The 19,332-nt window shown below is 42.1% G+C and overlaps 1 protein-coding gene across 2 annotated transcripts in view; it reads right to left on the bottom strand.

Moving 5' to 3' along the window:
- ccdc66 (coiled-coil domain containing 66) overlaps positions 1 to 19,332 on the bottom strand; it is a 79,037-nt gene that overhangs the window by 30,818 nt on the left and 28,887 nt on the right. For both annotated transcript variants that reach the window (XM_060835169.1, XM_060835171.1), the window contains 5 exons: positions 14,449 to 14,564; positions 6,727 to 6,906; positions 5,416 to 5,547; positions 4,144 to 4,400; positions 348 to 432 (listed from right to left, as the gene is read on the bottom strand). In XM_060835169.1, the coding sequence (XP_060691152.1) occupies positions 348 to 432; positions 4,144 to 4,400; positions 5,416 to 5,547; positions 6,727 to 6,906; positions 14,449 to 14,564 (770 nt within the window). The remainder of the gene's footprint in view (positions 1 to 347; positions 433 to 4,143; positions 4,401 to 5,415; positions 5,548 to 6,726; positions 6,907 to 14,448; positions 14,565 to 19,332) is intronic.

Raw genomic sequence — 19,332 nt, 5'->3', positions numbered from 1 at the left:
TGCCAAATCATCTACTATGTTTTTAGATTTTACAGTTCTTTCGACGCTGGTCAGAGATAAACTTATGCAAGGATTGTAACACATTGCTTCAATTTTGGGTTGTGGATATGGATAGAGAAACCAAAGGAATGAAGGAAATCTGCTGGAAATTATGACGTTAACAATACTTCCTTGGTTTTTTGATTTTGAGATCTTGCCTGATTCCATAAATTGTTATTCTTTCACAATAGTACAATGAGGAATCAAAAGACTGTACACTAACCAAACAATGAAAAAAGAATAAAAATTGACTATTTAAATCATGCATGCATGAGATTGTTTTCTTAAAACAAAGATAATATGATCACCTGGTGTTCTAGTTGCTTCTTTCGACGTAAATCTCGTTCCTCAATCTGTGCTGGGTCTAATAAAGCAGTCATGGATCGCAGAAAGCTGAAAAGTCATAATATTGAAAAATTTCAAGCATTCTTTTAAGATTTGGTAATGTTGAAAGCATGATAAAACAATAAGTAGTACTAAAATAAATGTATAACCTGACTGTCCATTATGATAGACTAGTTTATTAGATATAACTCAAACAAACATGCATAAATTATTGATCAAAAGGTTGAGACTTTCATTTGCCGTTCACAAGTTAACTTAAGGTAAATATGGGTACAAACAATGGTTGAATATATCATAGAATATCAAATAGCTTGTAATTAAACAGATCCCACAAATGTTTTCAGCAAATCCCCATGATAATGGCATTGAGAGTCACTAAATCTCATTAAAATTCTTAAAAACTGCATTCCAGCACTTACTCATAAGCAAAACTAAAGCATTTCACAAGTGGCAAGCTTCACCAAGTCAATTCTAACACTGGACTTTCCCTGAGCTCTTCTTGCACAAATGCACAAAGCAAATACTGATGTGGATATTCAACATCCACTGTCAACTTTACTGAACTATGATTTGGAGATGCCGGTGTTGGACTGGGGTGTACAAAGTTAAAAATCACACAACACCAGGTTATAGTCCAACAGGTTTAATTGGAAGCACGCTAGCTTTCGGAGCGACGCTCCTTCATCAGGTGATCACTCCGAAAGCTAGTGTGCTTCCAATTAAACCTGTTGAGACTATAACCTGGTGTTGTGTGATCTTTACTGAACTATGGCATATGTGCAAACCCTTCACAGATAATAGGATTTTCCTGAGCTCTAACTACAGAGCTATTCAAATAATTCAGGTCATCCTTCAAGACCCAACTATCTAGAACATATGCAGCTCAGTTGACTAACTTTTAACTGTGCACAGGCTTCTTCCGAACACTTTACAGCTTCTTGGACTTTGCTATGGCCTCAAAGCGAATTTTTTTAAAAATTCACTCACTGGTTGTGGGCATTGCTTGCCGAACCAGCACTTATGGTCCAATCCTAGTTGGCCTTGAGAAGGTGTTGGTGAGGTAACTTCTCAAACCTTTGCAGTCCATGTGCTGTAGGTAGATCCACAATGCTCTTAGAGAAGGAATTCCAGGATCTTTACTCAGTGGCAGTAGAGGAGTGGAGATATACTTCCAAGTCAGATTGGTGAGTGGGTTGGAGGCAAACTTGTAAGTGCTATCGCTCCCAGGTACCTGCTGCTCATGTCCTTCTGGATAGAAATGGTTGTGGGTTGGGAAGATACTGTCGAAAGAGCTTTCATGAATTTCTGCAGTGCATCTTGTAGACAGTATCCATGTCTGCAACTGAGCAGACGGAATTGATGTTTGTCCATGTGGTGCCAATCAAGCAGGCTGCTTTATCCTGGACAATGTTAAGCATAGAGTGCTGTTGGAGCTGCTCTCGTCCAGGCACATGAGGATTATTCAATTACACTTCCGATTTCTATTTTAAAATATACTGCGACATCTATAACTATCTAACTTTTCTGGTTCACTATAACTGACAGTGCTATATTTGCTATTTTGTTTGAACAATTTGAACATTTTCTTTATCTGATGCATAATCAATAGGCAGTTCTTCAAAAGCTTGTTCACAAGATGTGGGTGTCTCTGACTAGGCCAGCATTTATTCCCCATCCTGAATTACTTTCAAGGAAGTAACGTTGAGCTGCCTTCGTGAACTATTACAGACCACTTGGAATAGATAAGTCCACCATGTTGTTTGGGAAAATTGTCTATCTGTTGACCCAGTGATAGTGAAGAAATAGGAAAATGATTCCAAGTCAGGATAGTGTTCGACCTGGAGGGCAACTTATAAGTGATGGATGTTCCTCTGACTTTGCAGCCATTGTCTTCCTAAGGAGCAGAGGCTGAGAGTTTGGAAGTTGCTACTGCAGTTGCCTTGGTGAGTTGCTGCAGTGCTAAAGGGAATGAATATTGAAGATGGTGGATGGAGTTTCAGTCAAGCATGCTACTTTAAATGGCATGAGCCTGGAGTGTAGTTGGAGCTGCACTTATTTAGGTAGGTAAAGAGTGTTCGATCATATTCCTGTCTTGCGTTATTTCGGTACAGTACAGGCATTGTGGAGACAGGAGCCAAATTCCTAGCCTCTGATCTCAGTAGCCACAGTATCTGATGTCTGGGCAGTTCAGTTTCTGGACAATAGTAACCCTCTGAAGGCTGAGGATAGTTGGGGATTCGGTGATAGCAATGCTGTTGAATATCAAGGGAGATAGTTAGATTCTTACATGTTGGAGATGGTTACTGTATAGCATGTAATTGACACGAATAACTTGGTTTTTAATCAAATCTTGCTATTTGGACATGGGCTGTTTAAATGTTTGAGGAGTGGTGAATGGTGTTAAAACATTGATGACTGCACAATGAACATTCCCACTTGTGACGTTATAAGGGAGAAAAGATTATTGATGAAGTAGTTAAAGATGGTTGGGTCTGGGACACGACACCAAGGAACATCCTGCACTGATGTCCCAACTATCTTCCTTCATAATAGGCATGACTCCAACCTGAAGACAGCTGTCCATGATTCCCACTAACTCCAATATTGCTCCTTTGTTCCACACCTGATCAAATGCTGCCTTCATGTCAAGGGCAATTATTCTTGCCTCACCGCTGTAGTTTAGCTCTTCGGTCCATGTTTGAAGGAAGGCTGTAAGGAGGATAGGAGTTGAGTGGGCCTGTAGGAACCTGACCTGAAGGTCAGTGAGTTCAAGTGCTGCTCAAGAGCATCATCAACCTCTTTCATCACTTTGCTAATGAAGGAAAGTAGATAGATAGGACAGTAATTATCCAGGTTGGAGTTGTCCTGTTTTTAATGCACAAAACATACCTGTGTAATCTTCCATACTGATAGAGAGATACCAGTGTTGTAGCATTTTGGAACAGCTCAGCTCGGGACATGGCTGGTTCTGTAGCACAAGTCTTCAACATTACTGCCACGATGTCTATAGATTTTAGCTGTTTTTAATATCATATGGAGTAAATCAAATTGGCTGAAGACTGGCATGTGTGATGCTGGGGACCTCACGTGAAGGCAGAAATTGTTCATACGTATGGCAAAGAAGCATGCAATTATTTCAGCTACGTCCTCTCTCATCATGGAAATAAAAACATTCGATGTGCTTCACACAAGTATGGTAAACAAACTTTAACACTGCGCCACAAAAGCACCATTAGAATAAATGACCAGAAGATAGATTTTATGGAAGTGTCTTAAACGAGGAATGAGAGATTATGAAGTGAAGAGGTTTAAGAGGAGAATTCCAGAGACTAAAAGACAACATCATGAAAGGTGAGCAATTAAAATCACAGAAGTTCAGGAGGCCAGAATTACAGGAGCACAGTTAGCTTGGAGGGTTTTGGAGCTGGAACAGATTGCAAAGATAGGAAGGCGAGGCGAGGATGGACGAGAAACCAAGGATGAAGATTTTAATATTGAGGGATTGTTTGATGGGGAGCTCGTGTAAATGACTGAAAACAGATGTTATGGCTATATGCAACAAGATGCAAGTCTCAGTTTGCAGTTTTGGATTATCAGGTTTACTGAGGACCAAATGTGAAAGGCCAGCCAGTAATGTGCTGGAATCAAGTATGCACATAACAAAGACATAGATGAGAGATGAGAGTTTAAATATTAGATGAGTTGAGGGAGTGATAGAGTCATGCAGTGGAACATATAAAAATTGTAGATGAGCCTAACCTAGTCTTCTGTGGGTTAGACAGCACATCAGGTCCCATAAAAACGCCAATGTTGCTGACATTTTCTCCAGTGGAAGAGTTATGGTGACTGAGTACAGGAAACTGCTGTAACTCAGATGATGCACTTTGTTCTCCATCTCCCTTTTCAGAAGATTTTTCTAGTGTTGATCCAGAAGTGTGCACAGAAATTGGAGTCAGTTGCTCAGGTTTCCTCTGGTAAGAATCAAAATGTATAGCCCATCTGTTGTGATCATCGCCCTATTAAAGCAAAAGACAGGCAATGATCGATTGTTAGAAAAGTGTAGGGAAATTTTTAACCCACCCCAACTGGCTGGACCATTGTGGTGCTTAATTAAAATAGTCCCACAAAGACTTTGCCCATTTCTACTAGATTTCCAAAGATATTTATTTGAACTAAATCATACTTTAATGCAGTCAATGCACTATCTGATTTATTAAGTGCTGCACCATTCATTATGACTTGAATGGCATTTTAAAAGGGCTGCTGCAAGAGGTATCCACCAAGGCCACCCTACTCGTTAAAACTCAAAGGGGAAGAACCAGGAGGCCAGACTGAAATTAGAATTTTCCATACCAGTGCTAAAAGAAGCAGGAAAGATTCTGGACCTCATAAGTTTTCTGGATTCTATACCTTTGAAATATGGCTTTGATCCCCTTCCCACAATTTATTTAGCTACCAGTATTTCAATACTGGGGTCTGCAGTTTTACCTGCCCATAGTCAGCCAGCTGTCTTTTTTTTGACCATTTTCATTAGAGTTGTCTGGCTGTTTGGTGGTGGCAAATGAGGGTAGGGAGTAAAAATACTGCTGAACTTCAAACTGAAAATTAATTCCATCCTCCACCTTTCACCCACTCTCACGCACACACTCTCTGTCTGTCTCGTTCGCTCGCGCACACACACGCCACATACACACCACACAGAAGCACCAACGTCATTATATTGAACAAATGAATCACTCATGGATACAAAAAAAATGATGGGATTATAAATTGGGTAATCATTTTATGCCTCATCAACCTTTTCCAATTGAGTGGGAAATACATATACCCAAAAGCTGCCTTAAGAAAAGTTAGGAGATAAAAGCATAATTTACATCTCTACTGTATAGCTGTACTACTGATCTCAATATACTTTACATTAGAGATAAGGTAGATATTTTCCTTTTGAATTAATTAAATAAACTCCAAATCTTATGGCCGCAGTGCAGCACAGGAAGAATTAAAGGTTGGATAAGTTGTTTTCACGTGTACCTCTGAATATTTTAGCTTTTCTTGCATCTTCCTAATTTTTACTTCCTCTCTTTGTTTATCCAGTTCTTGGAGCCACTTCTTTTGTTGATCACGTTTTACTGCACTGAAAGGATGATCTAGTGGTGCAGATTCCTATATAACACCAAAATGAAACACTTCAAAACACTTTGCAGAATAAATTAACTTAAAGATAAGCAGATATCACCCTACATGCGATTTGATGGTTTGCTAATGGGATAACTGGCAGTCTTTTGTGATGCAATGATTCAACCAATTAATATTTTCATTTAATTCTGTGTGCATAACATACATTTAGTACAACAATAACTTCATAAAATAAAATTAACATCTGTTGTTAGCTGAGGACAAGCAGGATGGATCAAGGGACATATTTTGGCACCAATCCAGATACATAGAGTCAAATTTTTATCATATCAATATGAATTACGCTATTGTATGCTGGGTCAGTTTAGACTGATAAATTTACGCTGCAATACAGAAGATTGAAAGTGTATTTATTGTTGCAACAATATAGTTAAATATATTGTATTGCTTTTGATAGTTATCTAGCATCAGTACATCAACGTGTCTTTGCTAAATAAAATTAATGTACTGTTCAGACAATGAAGTGGGAATAAGGTTTAATGGTAGCATTCTCAATTCTGTTTTGGATCATGTCCCATTCCGGGCAATTCTGGTGAGTAGAGACATGCGGCCCAGCTCTGAAATATGGAATACTCTGGAATATTCAGCGGGAGTGAGAATAGCTGAGACAGCTTATGCCGTCACCCGAACTCTGTTATTTTGTGGATTGCGTAGTTCAAACTGTTCCCATCATACGTCATATGGGGATAACTTGATATAGAAGGTGGTCTAGAAGGAGAATTCACATGCCTGCACCTAATATTGTCAATCAACCTGTAAACCTTTCCACTAACAGTGCTTTCCAAAGGAAATGTGTGAAAATATCAAAAGTGTAAAGCAAGAACTCTTTATATTTTATTCATTCATGGGACATGAACATTGCTGGCCAGGCCAATATTTATTGTCCAGAGGGCAGCTGCAGTCGAGAGTTAACCATTGGTTGTAAACCTAATCAAAAGATTAACACAACAGCAAGTCATTTTTCACAACAGAAATGCATTCTCAGTGTTTTAAAAAAAATCAGTCCAGCTCAAATACAATAATTAGTTATTCATAACTCTTTTCTTTCGAAGTAATACTGTTCACTTCACCATTAGATTTCTTCAGCAAGAAACATATTACTTTCTCATGAAACATCAGGGGAAGGACATAAGAAGTTTTTCTTACCCCGAGAACAAAAGCTGAACGGATGGCAGCAGGTAAATCTGGAAAACTAAAGCTCGAAGCTTTACCAACATTAGGATCTGAAGGAATGCTTATATCCACAGTGTTCACTGTAGTGGGGGCTGTGTTAATCACTCGACTGTCAGTACATGGTCCGGATGCGGCTGGTAACGTGGCTTGCGACTAAGAGAAACAAAGGCAACAATCTGCACATTGTAACTTGAAAATATACAGTAGCATTCTCGGCATTATACTGGATTATGCTAGAAAGATTTAGAGTTAGTGGTTGGCTAAAACTTAAAATAATATTTGAGGAAGAAGCTTGCCAAGAGGTGTCCAAAATGAAAAACCTTTCACAGACACATGTTTGGATCCTGCTCCATTTAAGTTCTAATACATCAGGGACTGTAATTTAGTTAATTTGTATTATCTGAAATTTGTTAAATTGCAGATTGAGGCTAAATAAACAGAAATAAATTGTGTCTTTGGATATTTTCTTCAATTTACTTAAGTGAAAGCAACATAGAACATAGAACAGAATAACACTGAACAGGCCAATTGGCCCACGATGTTGTGCTGAGGATTATTCCTAATCTAAAATAAAATAACCTAACCTAACCTACGCACTCCTCAATGCACTGCTGTCCATGTGCATGTCCAGCAGTCACTTAAATGTCTCTGACTCTGTTTCCACCACCATTGCTAGCAACACATTCCATGCATTCAGAACTCTCTGTGTAAAGAAGCTACCTCTGACATCTCATCAATACCCTCCTCCTAATATCTTAAAACTATGACCCCTCGTGCCAGTCAATCCTGCCTTGGGAAAAAGTCTCTGGTTATTGACTCTATCCTTGCCTCACATTACCATGCATACGTCGATTAGGTCACCTCTCTTCCTCCTTCTCTCCAGGGAGAAACGTCTGAGCTTATTCAACCTCACTTTGTAAGACAAGCATTCCAGTCCAGGCAGCATCCTGATAAACCTTCTTTGCACCCCTGCAAAGCCTCCATATCTTTCCTATAATAGGGCAACCAAAACTGGACACAATATTCCAAGTCTAGATTAGAGTGGTGCTGGAAAAGCACAGCAGGTCAGGCAGCGTCCAAGGAGTAGGAAAATCAACATTTCGGGCAAAAGCCCTTCATCAGGACTGAAGGCAGGGAGCCTCCAGGGTGGAGAGATAAATCGGAGTGGGGGTGGGGGGATGGGGAGAAGGTTGCAAAGAGTACAATAGGTGGATGGGGGTGGGGATGAAGTTGGTACATCAGAGAGGAGGGTGGAGCAGATAGGTGGGAAGGAAGATTGGCAGGTAGGACAGGTCATGAGGATGGTGCTGAGCTGGAAAGTTGTAACTGGGGTAAGGTCGGGGGAAGAAGAAATGAGGAAACTGGGGAAGTCCACATGTCCTGGGGTTGAAGTGTTCCGAGGCGGAAGATGAGGCATTCTTCCTCCAGGCATCGAGTGGTGAGGGAGCGGTGGTGGAGGAGGCCCACGATCTGCATGTCCTCTGCAAAGTGGGAGGGGGAGTTGAAGTGTTGGGCCACGTGGTGGTGGGGTTATTGGTGCGGGTATCTCGGAGATGTTCCCTAAAGCGCTCTGCGAGAAGGTGTCCAGTTTCCTCAGCGTAGAGGAGGCCGCATCGGGAGCAATGGATACAAGAAATGACATTAGTGGAGATGCAGGTGAAACTTTGGTGGTTGTGGAAGGCTCGTTTTGGGATTTGGATGGAGGTGAGGGAGGTAGTGTGGGCGCAGGTTTTGCAAATCCGGTGGTGGCAGGGGAAGGTGGGTTGTTGGGGGGGGGGGGGGGGGCCTGACCAGGTAGTCACGGAGGGAACGGTCTTTGCAGAAAGGGGTTGGGAGGGAAATATTTCCCTGGTGGTGGGATCCATTTGGAGGTAGTGGATGATGTGGTTTATGTGAAAGTTGGTAGGGTGGAAGGTTCTATCCTTACAGTTGGGGGGGTGGGACTTGAGGGAGGTGGTGCGGAATGTGGATGAGATGTGTTGGAGTGCATTTTTAACCACGTGGGAAGGGAAATTGCGGTCTTTAAAGAAGGAGGCCATCTGTTGTGCTCTGTGATGGAACTGGTCCTCCTGGGAGCAGAAACGGCGGAGGCGGAGGAATTGGGAATATGGGATAGTATTTTTGCAGGAAGTAGGGTAAGAAGAGGTGTAATCCGTAGCTGTGGGAGTGGGTGGGTTTGTGAAAAATGTCAATGTCATGTCAGTCATCATTGATGGAGATGGAGAGGTCCAGGAAGGGGAGGGAGATGTCAGAGATGGTCTAGGTGAATTTAAGATCGGGGTGGAATGTGTTGGTGAAATTGATTAACTGCTCAACCTCCTCGTGGGAGCACGAGGTGGAGCCAATACAGTCGTCAATGTAGCGGAGGAAGAGGTGGGGAGTAATGCCGATGTAACTACGGAAGTTGGACTGTTCTACGTAGCTGACAAAGAGACTGGCATAGCTGGGGCCCATACATGTGCCCATGTCTATCCCTTTGGTCTGGAGGAAGTTGTAGGATTCAAAGGAGAAATTGTTATGGGTGCGGACCAGTTCGGCCAAACGAATGAGAGTGTCGGTGGAAGGGTACTGTTGGGGACATCGGGAGAGGAAGAAACAGAGGACTGGGAGGCCCTGGTCATGGTGGATGGAGGTGTAGAGGGATTGTACGGCAAATTCCTCATTTGACTAAACTGGTCATCACCCTTAACAATTTCTCCTTCGAATCCTCCCACTTCCTCCTGACCAAAGGAATAGCCATGAGCACCCGTATGGCCCCAGCTATGTCTGTCTCTTTGTCGGTTACGTAGAACAGTCCATCTTCTGTAGTTATACCAGCATCACTCCCCACCTTTTCCTCCGCTACATTAATGACTGCATTGGCGCTACCTCATACTCCCGTGAGGAGGTTGAGCAGTTCATCAACTTCACCAATACATTCCACCCTGACCTTAAATTCACCTGGACCATCTCTGACACCTCCTTCCCCTTCCTGGACCTCTCCATCTCCATCAATGACGACCAACTTGATACTGACATTGTTTTTTACAAACCCACTCACTCCCACAGCTACCTGGATTATACCTCTTCCCACCCTACCTCCTGAAAAAAAATGCTATCCCATATTCCCAATTCCTCCGCCTCCGCTGTATCTCCTCCCAGGAGGGCCAGTTCCATCACAGAACACACCAGATGGCCTCCTGCTTTAAAGACTGCAATTTCCCTTCCAACGTGGTTAAAGATGCCCTCCAACGCATCTCATCCACATCCCGCACCTCCGCCTTCAAACCTCACCTCCTTCAACCGTAACAAAGCTAGAACCCCCCTCGTCCTCACCTTCCACTCTACCAATCTTCGCATAAATCACATCATCCACTGACATTTCCACCATCTCCAAATGGACCCCACCACCAGGGATATATTTCCCTCCCAACCACTTTCTGCTTTCCACAAAAATCGTTCCTTCCATGACTATCTGGTCAGGTCCACACTCCCGAACAACCCATCCTCCCCTTCTGGCACCTTCCCCTGCCACCGCCAGATTTGCAAAGCCTGCACCCACATCTTCCCCCTCAACTCATTCCAAGGCCCCAAAGGAGCCTTCCACATCCATCAAAGTTTCACCTGCACATCCACCAATGTCATTTATTGTATCTATTGCTCCTGGTATGGTCTTCTCTACACTGGGGAGACTGGACGTCTTCTCTCAGAGTGCTTTAAGGAACATCTCTGGGACACCTGCACCAATCAACCCCATCACCCCGTAGTCCAACATTTCAACTCCCCCACCCACTTGGCTGAGGACATGCAAGTCCTGGGCCTCCACCACTGTTGCTCCCTCACCACCCGACGTTTGGCCGAACTGGTCCGCACCCATAACAATTTCTCCTTTGAATCCTACAACTTCCTCCAGACCAAAGGGATAGACATGGGCACATGTATGGGCCCCAGCTATGCCAGTCTCTTTGTCAGCTACGTAGAACAGTCCATCTTCCGTAGTTACATCGGCATTACTCCCCACCTCTTCCTCCGCTACATTGACGACTGTATTGGCTCCACCTCGTGCTCCCACGAGGAGGTTGAGCAGTTAATCAACTTCAGCCCCATGGCGTCAATGTGGATTGCACCAGTTTCCTCATTTCCAATTCTGAATCCAGACAGCCAAATCTCCGTGTATCCTATACCTCCTGACTTTGTGAATGAGCTTACCACAGGGAACCATATTAAATGCCTTGCTGAAGTCCAGATACACCACATCAACTACCCGACCTTTATTGACCTGATTAATCACCTGTTTAAAAAACTCAATAAGAGTTGTGAAGCATGACCAGCCCCTCATAAAGCCAAGCTGACTGCCTTTAATCACACTATGCTTTTCCAAATAGTCATAAAGCCTATCCCTCAGAATTCTTTCGCAAACCTTGCTGATCACAGACATAAGACTGACTGGTCTGTATCTGCCAGGGATTTCCAAATTCCTCTTGAAAAGAGGAATAACATACGCCTCCCTCCAATCCTCCAGTACGACTCCCGTGGAGAGTGAGTAAGCAAAGATCTTCGCCAGTGGCTTAGCAACCTCCTTTCTCCATTCCCGGAGCAACCTAGGATAAGTCTGGCCTTGCCCTGGGGACTTGTCAATCTTAATGTTTGCCAAAATTTCGAGCACATCGACTTCATCAATCTTGATCAGTTCAAGCCTGTTTCTCAGCTCCTCAAAGTTCTCATTCACAACAAGGTCCCCTTCTTCAGGGAAAACTAATTTAGGGCTTCCCCAATCTGCTCACAATCCACGCACAAGTTCCCTATGCTATCCCTGACCAGCCCTACTTTCTCCCTGATTATTCTCTTATTCCTCACATTTGAGTAAAATGCCTCTGGGTTCTCCCTAATCCTTCCTGCCAAGCCTTTTTCATGCCCCCTCCTGGATCTCCTCACAGTCCATTTCTGAGCTCCTTTCTAGTAGGCCTGTAATCCTCTAAAGCTGTGCTAAATCCTTGCTTCCTCCACCTTGTGTAAGCTGCCTTCTTCCTTTTGACAACAAGCTTCTCTGTTCTCGCCATCGAAGGCTCCTTAATCTTACTCCTTTTTGCCTGTCTCAGAGGAACAAATTTGTGCATCACTCACAACAACTGCTCCTTAAACAGTCTCCACATGCCTGTTGTGCCCTTTCTGTGGAACAATTACTCCCAACTCCTTCCCAACTCCTGTCTGATAGCATCATAATTTCCTTATCCCCAATTGAATATCTTCCCTTGGTAACTGCTCCTTTCCCTCTCTAAGGCTATGGTAAATGTGAGGCAGTTGTGGTCACTGTCAACAAAGTGTTCTCCCACAGTGACATCTGACACATGTCCTGGCTCATTGCCGTGCACCAAGCCCAATCGGGCCTCTTGCCTCATCGGCCTGTCTACATACTGAGTAAGGAAACCCTCCTGAACACGCCTTACAAAAACGGCTCCATCTAAACCATCTGCATTAAGGAGGTTTCAATCAATATTGGGAAAGTTGAAGTCACCCATAACAACCACCCTGGTACATCCGCATTTTTCCAAAATCTGCCAGCCTATGAATCTCCCTACTGCTATTAGGGGGTCTATAGAAAACCTCCAATGAGGTGGCTGCTCCCTTGCTGTTCCTAACTTCCACCCATATTGACTCAGTAGACAAACCTTCCTTGACAGCCTTGACAACTCTCTGATCAGCAGTGCTTCACCCGCTCCTCTTTTTCCACCCTCCCTGTTCTTTTTAAACATTCTAAACCCTGGAACATTTAGCAACCATTCCTCCATTATGGCCACAACATCATAGCCCCAAGTACAGATTCATGCTCTAAGTTCATCTGACACTCCTTGTGTTAAAGCAGACATACTTTAACCAATCCCTTTGTTTCATCACCTAGAAAACCCTCCTGAAAGATTCACTATATCCTGTCACTGCCCCATCTACAACTTCCCCATCTCGGATATGTAGCTCTGGTTCCCAACCCCCTGCCAAACTAGTTTAAATCCTCACAAACCACACGAACAAATCTCCCACCCAGGACATTTGTGCCCCTCCAGCTCAGATGCAACCCATCCTTCATGTACAGGTCTCACCTTCTTAGAAGGCATCCCAATGGTCTAGGTATCTGAAGTCATGCCTCCTGCACCAGCCTCGCAGCCACATATTAATCTGCACTTACTGACTGTTCCTCACCTCACTGTCTCGTAGCACCAGTAGCAAACATGAGATCACTACTCTACTTATCCTGCTCTTCAACTTCCAACCTAGCTCTCTGTAGTCACTTGTCAGATCCTTAATCGTTTTCCTGGCTAAATCATTGGTGTCAATATGTACCATGATTTCTGGCTGCTCATCATCCCCCTTCGGCGACATCTTGGATCCTGGCACTGGGCAGGCAACATACCTTCTGGGAGTCCAGTTCCTGACCAAAAAATCTCCTGTCAATCCATCTGACCATTGATTCCCCTACCACTAGTGCTTTTCTATTCTCCCTCCTTCCCTTCACTGCTTCTCTTGCATTCTTCAACATAAACGAGATGCCTGGAAATAGATGCTTAGTTCTAGTGGAGCAAAACATTACCAAAGTTAAACTCAGGCCCTTCACTGGCTATAAATCGACAACTATAGTTGAGGTGATCCAGATCAGCTACACCAACGCCATAAACATCTGAGCCCAGTGTTAACCTCATTACAATAATGATTTTTACTTTAGGGAAAAAAAAAATCCATCAAGCAGAACGATTGCTGCAGATTCTGCGCAAGATGTGTTGGAACTACCTGCTTAACTACTGTGAAGACATATTAGAACAAAAGATGTCCTTTCAACTTAAGAAATGAGGAACTGCTGCACTGTTATAGCTGACATTTTTATGTTCTTATGCCAAAGTTGCTTCCCTATCTCTAGTGAAGGTGAAAGGTCCCATGCTACTACTTGAAGAACACAGGAACTTTTGTTTCGTAGCATATTATTTATGATTACTAAAGTTACATAATTTTTCTATCTGCATTTCTGGTATTCTGCAGCGCAAGATTTGGTTGCCATATCAGTCTACAATAGTAATTACACAAAATTATTTAATTCTGTATGGCGCCTGTAAAATGCCACAAGATTTTAAAAGGTGCTACCTAAGTCCAAGTTCTTTCTTCTTGTCATTGCATTGTCTTCGTCATCTTTAGCAATACTGACCTCTTCATTTTACAAGGAATCACATGTAAGATTTCTAACATACATATTTCATCAATGCCTTAGTCCAAGGTCTAGCACTTGTTTTCTGCCCAGTCTGAGAACCTGTTTTTAACTCTTCATATGCTGACCTCACCCAATATCTGTGTTTTCATCAGCAGTTTATACAGCAGCTTTGTGTGCTTTGATGGGAAGTTAAAAAGGTGTCATAGTGCCTTTCTGGCAGTTTTCCTCTTGCACTGTAAATGAACTGGCTCAATTAAATTAATATTCCATTTCTTAAATTTTGAGGGTGACAAATAAGGCAAATATTTAAACAAGAAATTGGGCAAAATGATATTCATGTACAGTGTATAACAAAATAGCTACTGCAATATTAGCAAGCAATATTATGGCCACTCAAGTTAGAGTATTTTACCTTTCTTTTAGCAGGAGAAAACATAAAAAAAAACAGTGAGTTAAAGAAAGGTGGAGGGAAGTATGCAAAGTATGCAAAAGGGAGAGAATATAAAGTGTTGTTAAACCCATACCTTTGTTTTTGATTGTGCTGGTGCTCCTGCACCAGGGCGTCCCCATGGATTCCACTCCAGAACTTCTGAAGTTGCATTATCTTTTGCTAGCAGTTTCTTTAAAGCCACCTGTTCATCTGTAGATTTCCAATAACAAGAAACACGATCAATTAAGTCAGTTAACCATTTGGTAGCATTAGTATTGTGAAATCCAATCTTACAGCCAAGGTTTAGCATTCTTTGTGGGAAGGAAAAAAATATTTTAGTCAGCAAGATATAGATGTAATAGTGGAAAAATATTTATTTACACTTTTAAGTACTGGGCAATACAGTATTATTTAAATGTCTATATAATCTTATAATAATTTGCTCTGGTTGCAACCCCAAAACAGCACAATTACAAAAGTCTAGCACTTCTAGCTCTAGCCAGTTTTAATAAAAGTTTGCTAAAAAGTGAGTTTTGAGAAGATTTGTAGCTCAGTTTGAGGTTCTGAGTGTAGGTTTGCTCGCTGAGTTGCAAGGTTCATTCCAGATGTTTAGTCACCATACTAGGTAACATCTTCAGTGGGCCCCCGGGCGAAGCACTGCTGATGATTCCTGCTTTCTATTTGTATGTTTGAGTTTCTTTGGGTTGGTGATGTCATGTCCTGTGGTGATGTAATCTCCTGTTCTTCTTCTCAGAGGGTGGTAGATGGGGTCTAACTCTATGTGTTTGTTGACAGAATTCCAGTTGGAATGCCATGTAAATTCTGGGAATTCTTGTGCGGGTCTCTGTTTGGCTTGTCGTGTGATGGATGAGTTGTCCCAGTTGAAGTGATGTCTTTCCTTATCTGTAAGCATACTAGTGAGAAAGTCATGTCGTTTTGTGGCTAGTTGATGTTCATGTATCCTGGTGGCTAGTTTCCTGTGTGTTTGTCCAGTGTAGTGTTTGTTAAGAGTTCTCGCACGGTATTTTATAAATGACATTAGTTTTTGTTTGTTGTCTGTATAGGGTCTTTCAAGTTCATTATCTGCTGTTTTAATGTGTTGGTGGATTTGTGGACTACCATGATGCCAAGGGGTCTGAGTAGTATGGCAGTCATTTCTGAGATGTCTTTGATGTAGGGGAGAGTGGCTAGGGTTTCTGGACATGTTTTGTCTGCTTGTTTGGGTTTGCTGCTGAGAAATCGACAGACTGTGTTCATTGGGTACGCATTCTTTTTGAATACACGGTATAGGTGATTTTCCTCTGATCTGCCTAGTTCCTCTGTGCTGCACTGTATGTTAGTTCATTGAAATAATGTTTGATGCAGCTTTATTTGTGGACATTGGGATGATTGCTTCTGTAGTTCAATATTTGGTCTGCATGTGTTGTTTTCCTGTAGACGCTAGTTTGAAGTTGCCCATTGGCTGTTCACTCTAGTGTGACATCTAGAACTGGCAGTTTGTTGTTGTTTTCATCATCTTTAGTGAATTTCATGCCAGTAAGGGTATTATTGATGGTCTTAAAGGTTTCCTCTAATTAGCTTCATTTAGTGATGACAAAGGTGTTGCCCACGTGGCAGACCCAAACCTTGAATTGGATGGTTAGCAGAGCTATTTATTAGAGTCTCTGCATTACTGCCACTGCTAAGAACGCTGATATCAGAGATTCCATGGGTGTTCCGTTGGTTTGTCTGTAGGTTTTGTTGTTGAAGGTGAAGTGTGGGGTAAGGCATAGGTCCACTAGCTTGACGATACTGTCCTTGCTGATGAAGTTAGTGGTGTTTGTTGTATGTCTCTTTGGGAATTCTAATCGTGTAGTCAGTGTTTCCTTGGCCAGGTTAACATTGATTGATGTAAACAGGGCTGTTACATCAAAGGAGACTATTATTTCATCCTCTTCTATCTTAGTGTCTTTGATGGTCTTCAGGAATTCTTGGATGGAGTGGCGCGAGTCTTTGGTGAAGCTCCTTAGCCAATCTGTAAATTGGCGTTCCAGATAGCAAGACTATGGGTCTGAGGGGGGCTCCTGGTTTGTGAATTTTGGGTAGAAGCGTGGTATGTTGGATCCATCTGGTTTCATTTTTTGGAAGTTGGTCTTATTTATTTCTCCAGATTTATGAAGTCTTTTGAACTTCAGAAACCCAAAGACAACTTGGAAATGACTGCCAGACTACTCAGACCCCTTGGCATCATGGTAGTCCACAAACCCACCAACACATTAAAAAACAGCAGATAAGGAACTTGAAAGATCCTACACAGACCCAAGCAAAACTAATGCCATTTATAAAATACCAAATAACAAATATTACATTGGACAAACAGGCAGAAAAGTAGCCAGGATACATGAACATCAACTAGCCACAAAATGACATGACTCTCTCTCACTATCCTTACATACAGATATGGAAGGACACCATTTTGACTGGGACAACACATCCATCCTAGGACACGCACGAGAAGTCCAGAAGCACAGCATTCCAACTGGAACTCTATCAACACATCCAGTTAGACACCATCTTCCAGCCCCTGAGAAAAAGAACAGGAAATTACATCACCACAGGAAATGACACCACCAACCCAAAGAAACCCAAACATATATACAGAAAGCAGAAATCATCAGCAGTGCTTCGCCCGGGGGCCCACTGAAGATGTTACCTAGTAGGGTGGAGAAACGTCTGGAAATGAACCTTGCAGCTCAGTGAGCAAACCTACATCCAGACTCAAAACGTTGCTGAACAAGACATGTCCCCAAAAATATTTCATATGGTAACATGGAAAAATCTCTCAAAGTAACTTAATGAAGCTCAGTAACTGGCCAATAAGCAAAGATTATACGATAAGAGGTAAATAAAAAGTGAAAGAGGTGGATTGATAAATGAGAAACATACAAGAAGCAAAGGCTGGCAAAGATTATGGAGTCACATCAAAGAGCCGAGAGCACAGATGACAGCAGGAAATAGGATGAATGATAGAGCCAAGGAAGCGCAAGACACTACAGTTGGAGCAGCACAAAGTTAGTAGAGGAATGGATGGCTATAGGTGGTGACAGAAATTGAGAGGAGATGTGAACCATAAGGCCTTAAAGAAATCTGAAGGCTACATTTACCTACCCAGAAAATTCAGAGGTGTGAAGTTCAGTAGACCACTCAAGTTTGCAACCCTTGCAATTGGCAAATGTTGTACCAATGAAAAATGAAATAGAAGACAGTAAAAGTATGTTCAAGGAGGAGGAAGTGGCGGCAAAAGACTCAAAGCAAGAGCTGTAGAGTTACCTTGGCAAAATGAAGGATTGATATCAAGGTAGCTGTGAGTTTCAGTAAGTGACTTGGAGTGGGGAAGGAAGAGCCAGTAGAACCCTGGGTGACGGTGCCCAGCACAGTAGGCAAAAGTAGTAGAGAAAATATAGAAATGCAGGATAGGTGTTACCGGCAGGCATTAAATGGGGAAAACAGGTCAATTTTGCATGTTGAAGGAACAGCACCTTATTTTCCACACTGCACAGCCTCAGGACTTTGCATTGAACTCAACAACTTCAGTCAGGAAACATGACCTCCAATTTACTTACAACACCATCACCACCACGACCATCATCTCCCATCCACCCAAAACCTACTTTCCCAGCGTCTTGGTTGCAAGGTTTAGTCTGAACACCTACCATTAACATATATTCTGCATACATATATCATTCCTCTACTACCATTTGTATTCCTTTTGCATTTTGCTCTGGCTACATTCACCTGTTCCACTTATTGTTCCCCCTCTTTTCCCCCATACTAACCATCACTTTCTAGGACTTTAATTTCTGAAAAATGATATTCGACTTGAAAACTTAACTCTGTTTCTCCTTTCAATATGCAAACAGACCTGCTGAGTATCTCCAACATTGCTTTAATTGCATTTACCGTCTCTAGTTTCTTCGACATCAGAAACAGTTTGATTTCATTTATCTTGTCCAATATTTCAATCACATTACCTCTAACCTGTGTTGAGTGTATAAAAATGAACCCAAGTCTTTATATCTTTCCCCTCTCACCCTAAGTTCCTCTATTTCTGAACTCCCCCACCTCAGGGAAAAAACCTTGTCTATTTATCCTATCCATGCCCCTCATGATTTTGTAAACCTCTATAAGATCACCCTCAGTCTCCAACGTTCCAGGGAAAAAATAGCCCTAGCCTATTCAATGTCTCCCTATAGCTCAAATCCTCCGACCCTAACAACATCCTTGTACATCTTTTCTGACCCCTTTCAAGTTTCACATCTTTCCGATAGGAAGGAGACCAGAATTTCACGCAATATTCCAACAGTGGCCTAACCAATGTCCTTTACAGCCGCAACATGACCCCTCAACTAACACCTGAATTGAGGTTTTACAATTTTATATAGTTTAAAAAAAACTTTGGCTTATAACCTTAAACAGAATTGCATGATTTTTTTTAAATTCATCGACTTGAATTACTGCTTTTACTATGTGACTATACCTTCAACTCCATTGTTCCACAATATTATGCCCACTTTCCCCCATCAATAATTTTCTCTTCATTCTTAATCACAATGTATCACCTCACGCTTAATTCTATGATGCTTCTGACTGATTTCTAATCCAGTTGGCTATCTATCCTGAAATTCCATACCTTTTAATCTTCTCAAATAACTTATCTACTATGTGTTGCCTTGTCCAGACTAAGTACATTACAATCATCGCATTGATCTTGGCGGATTCTGCTTGGTCTTTACCTATACATGCGTTAATTTCATTATTTTCTCCATGGATTTTAAGCTCATTAGTTATTAATTTCAAGACTTAGCTCTTTTCCTTTTAAAATATAGGCACTATAGCCATTCTCCAGTCCCCTGGAGCCTAGGATTAGCATGTCTAAGACCTCAGCAGTTTCCTTCTTCCTATTTCCAGACCACAGCAATGTGACTGACTCCTAATTGCC

Source organism: Hemiscyllium ocellatum, chromosome 14 (genome assembly GCF_020745735.1).
Source record: "Hemiscyllium ocellatum isolate sHemOce1 chromosome 14, sHemOce1.pat.X.cur, whole genome shotgun sequence".
NCBI lineage: Eukaryota > Metazoa > Chordata > Chondrichthyes > Orectolobiformes > Hemiscylliidae > Hemiscyllium > Hemiscyllium ocellatum.
This window is presented reverse-complemented; position numbering and strand designations above follow the sequence as displayed.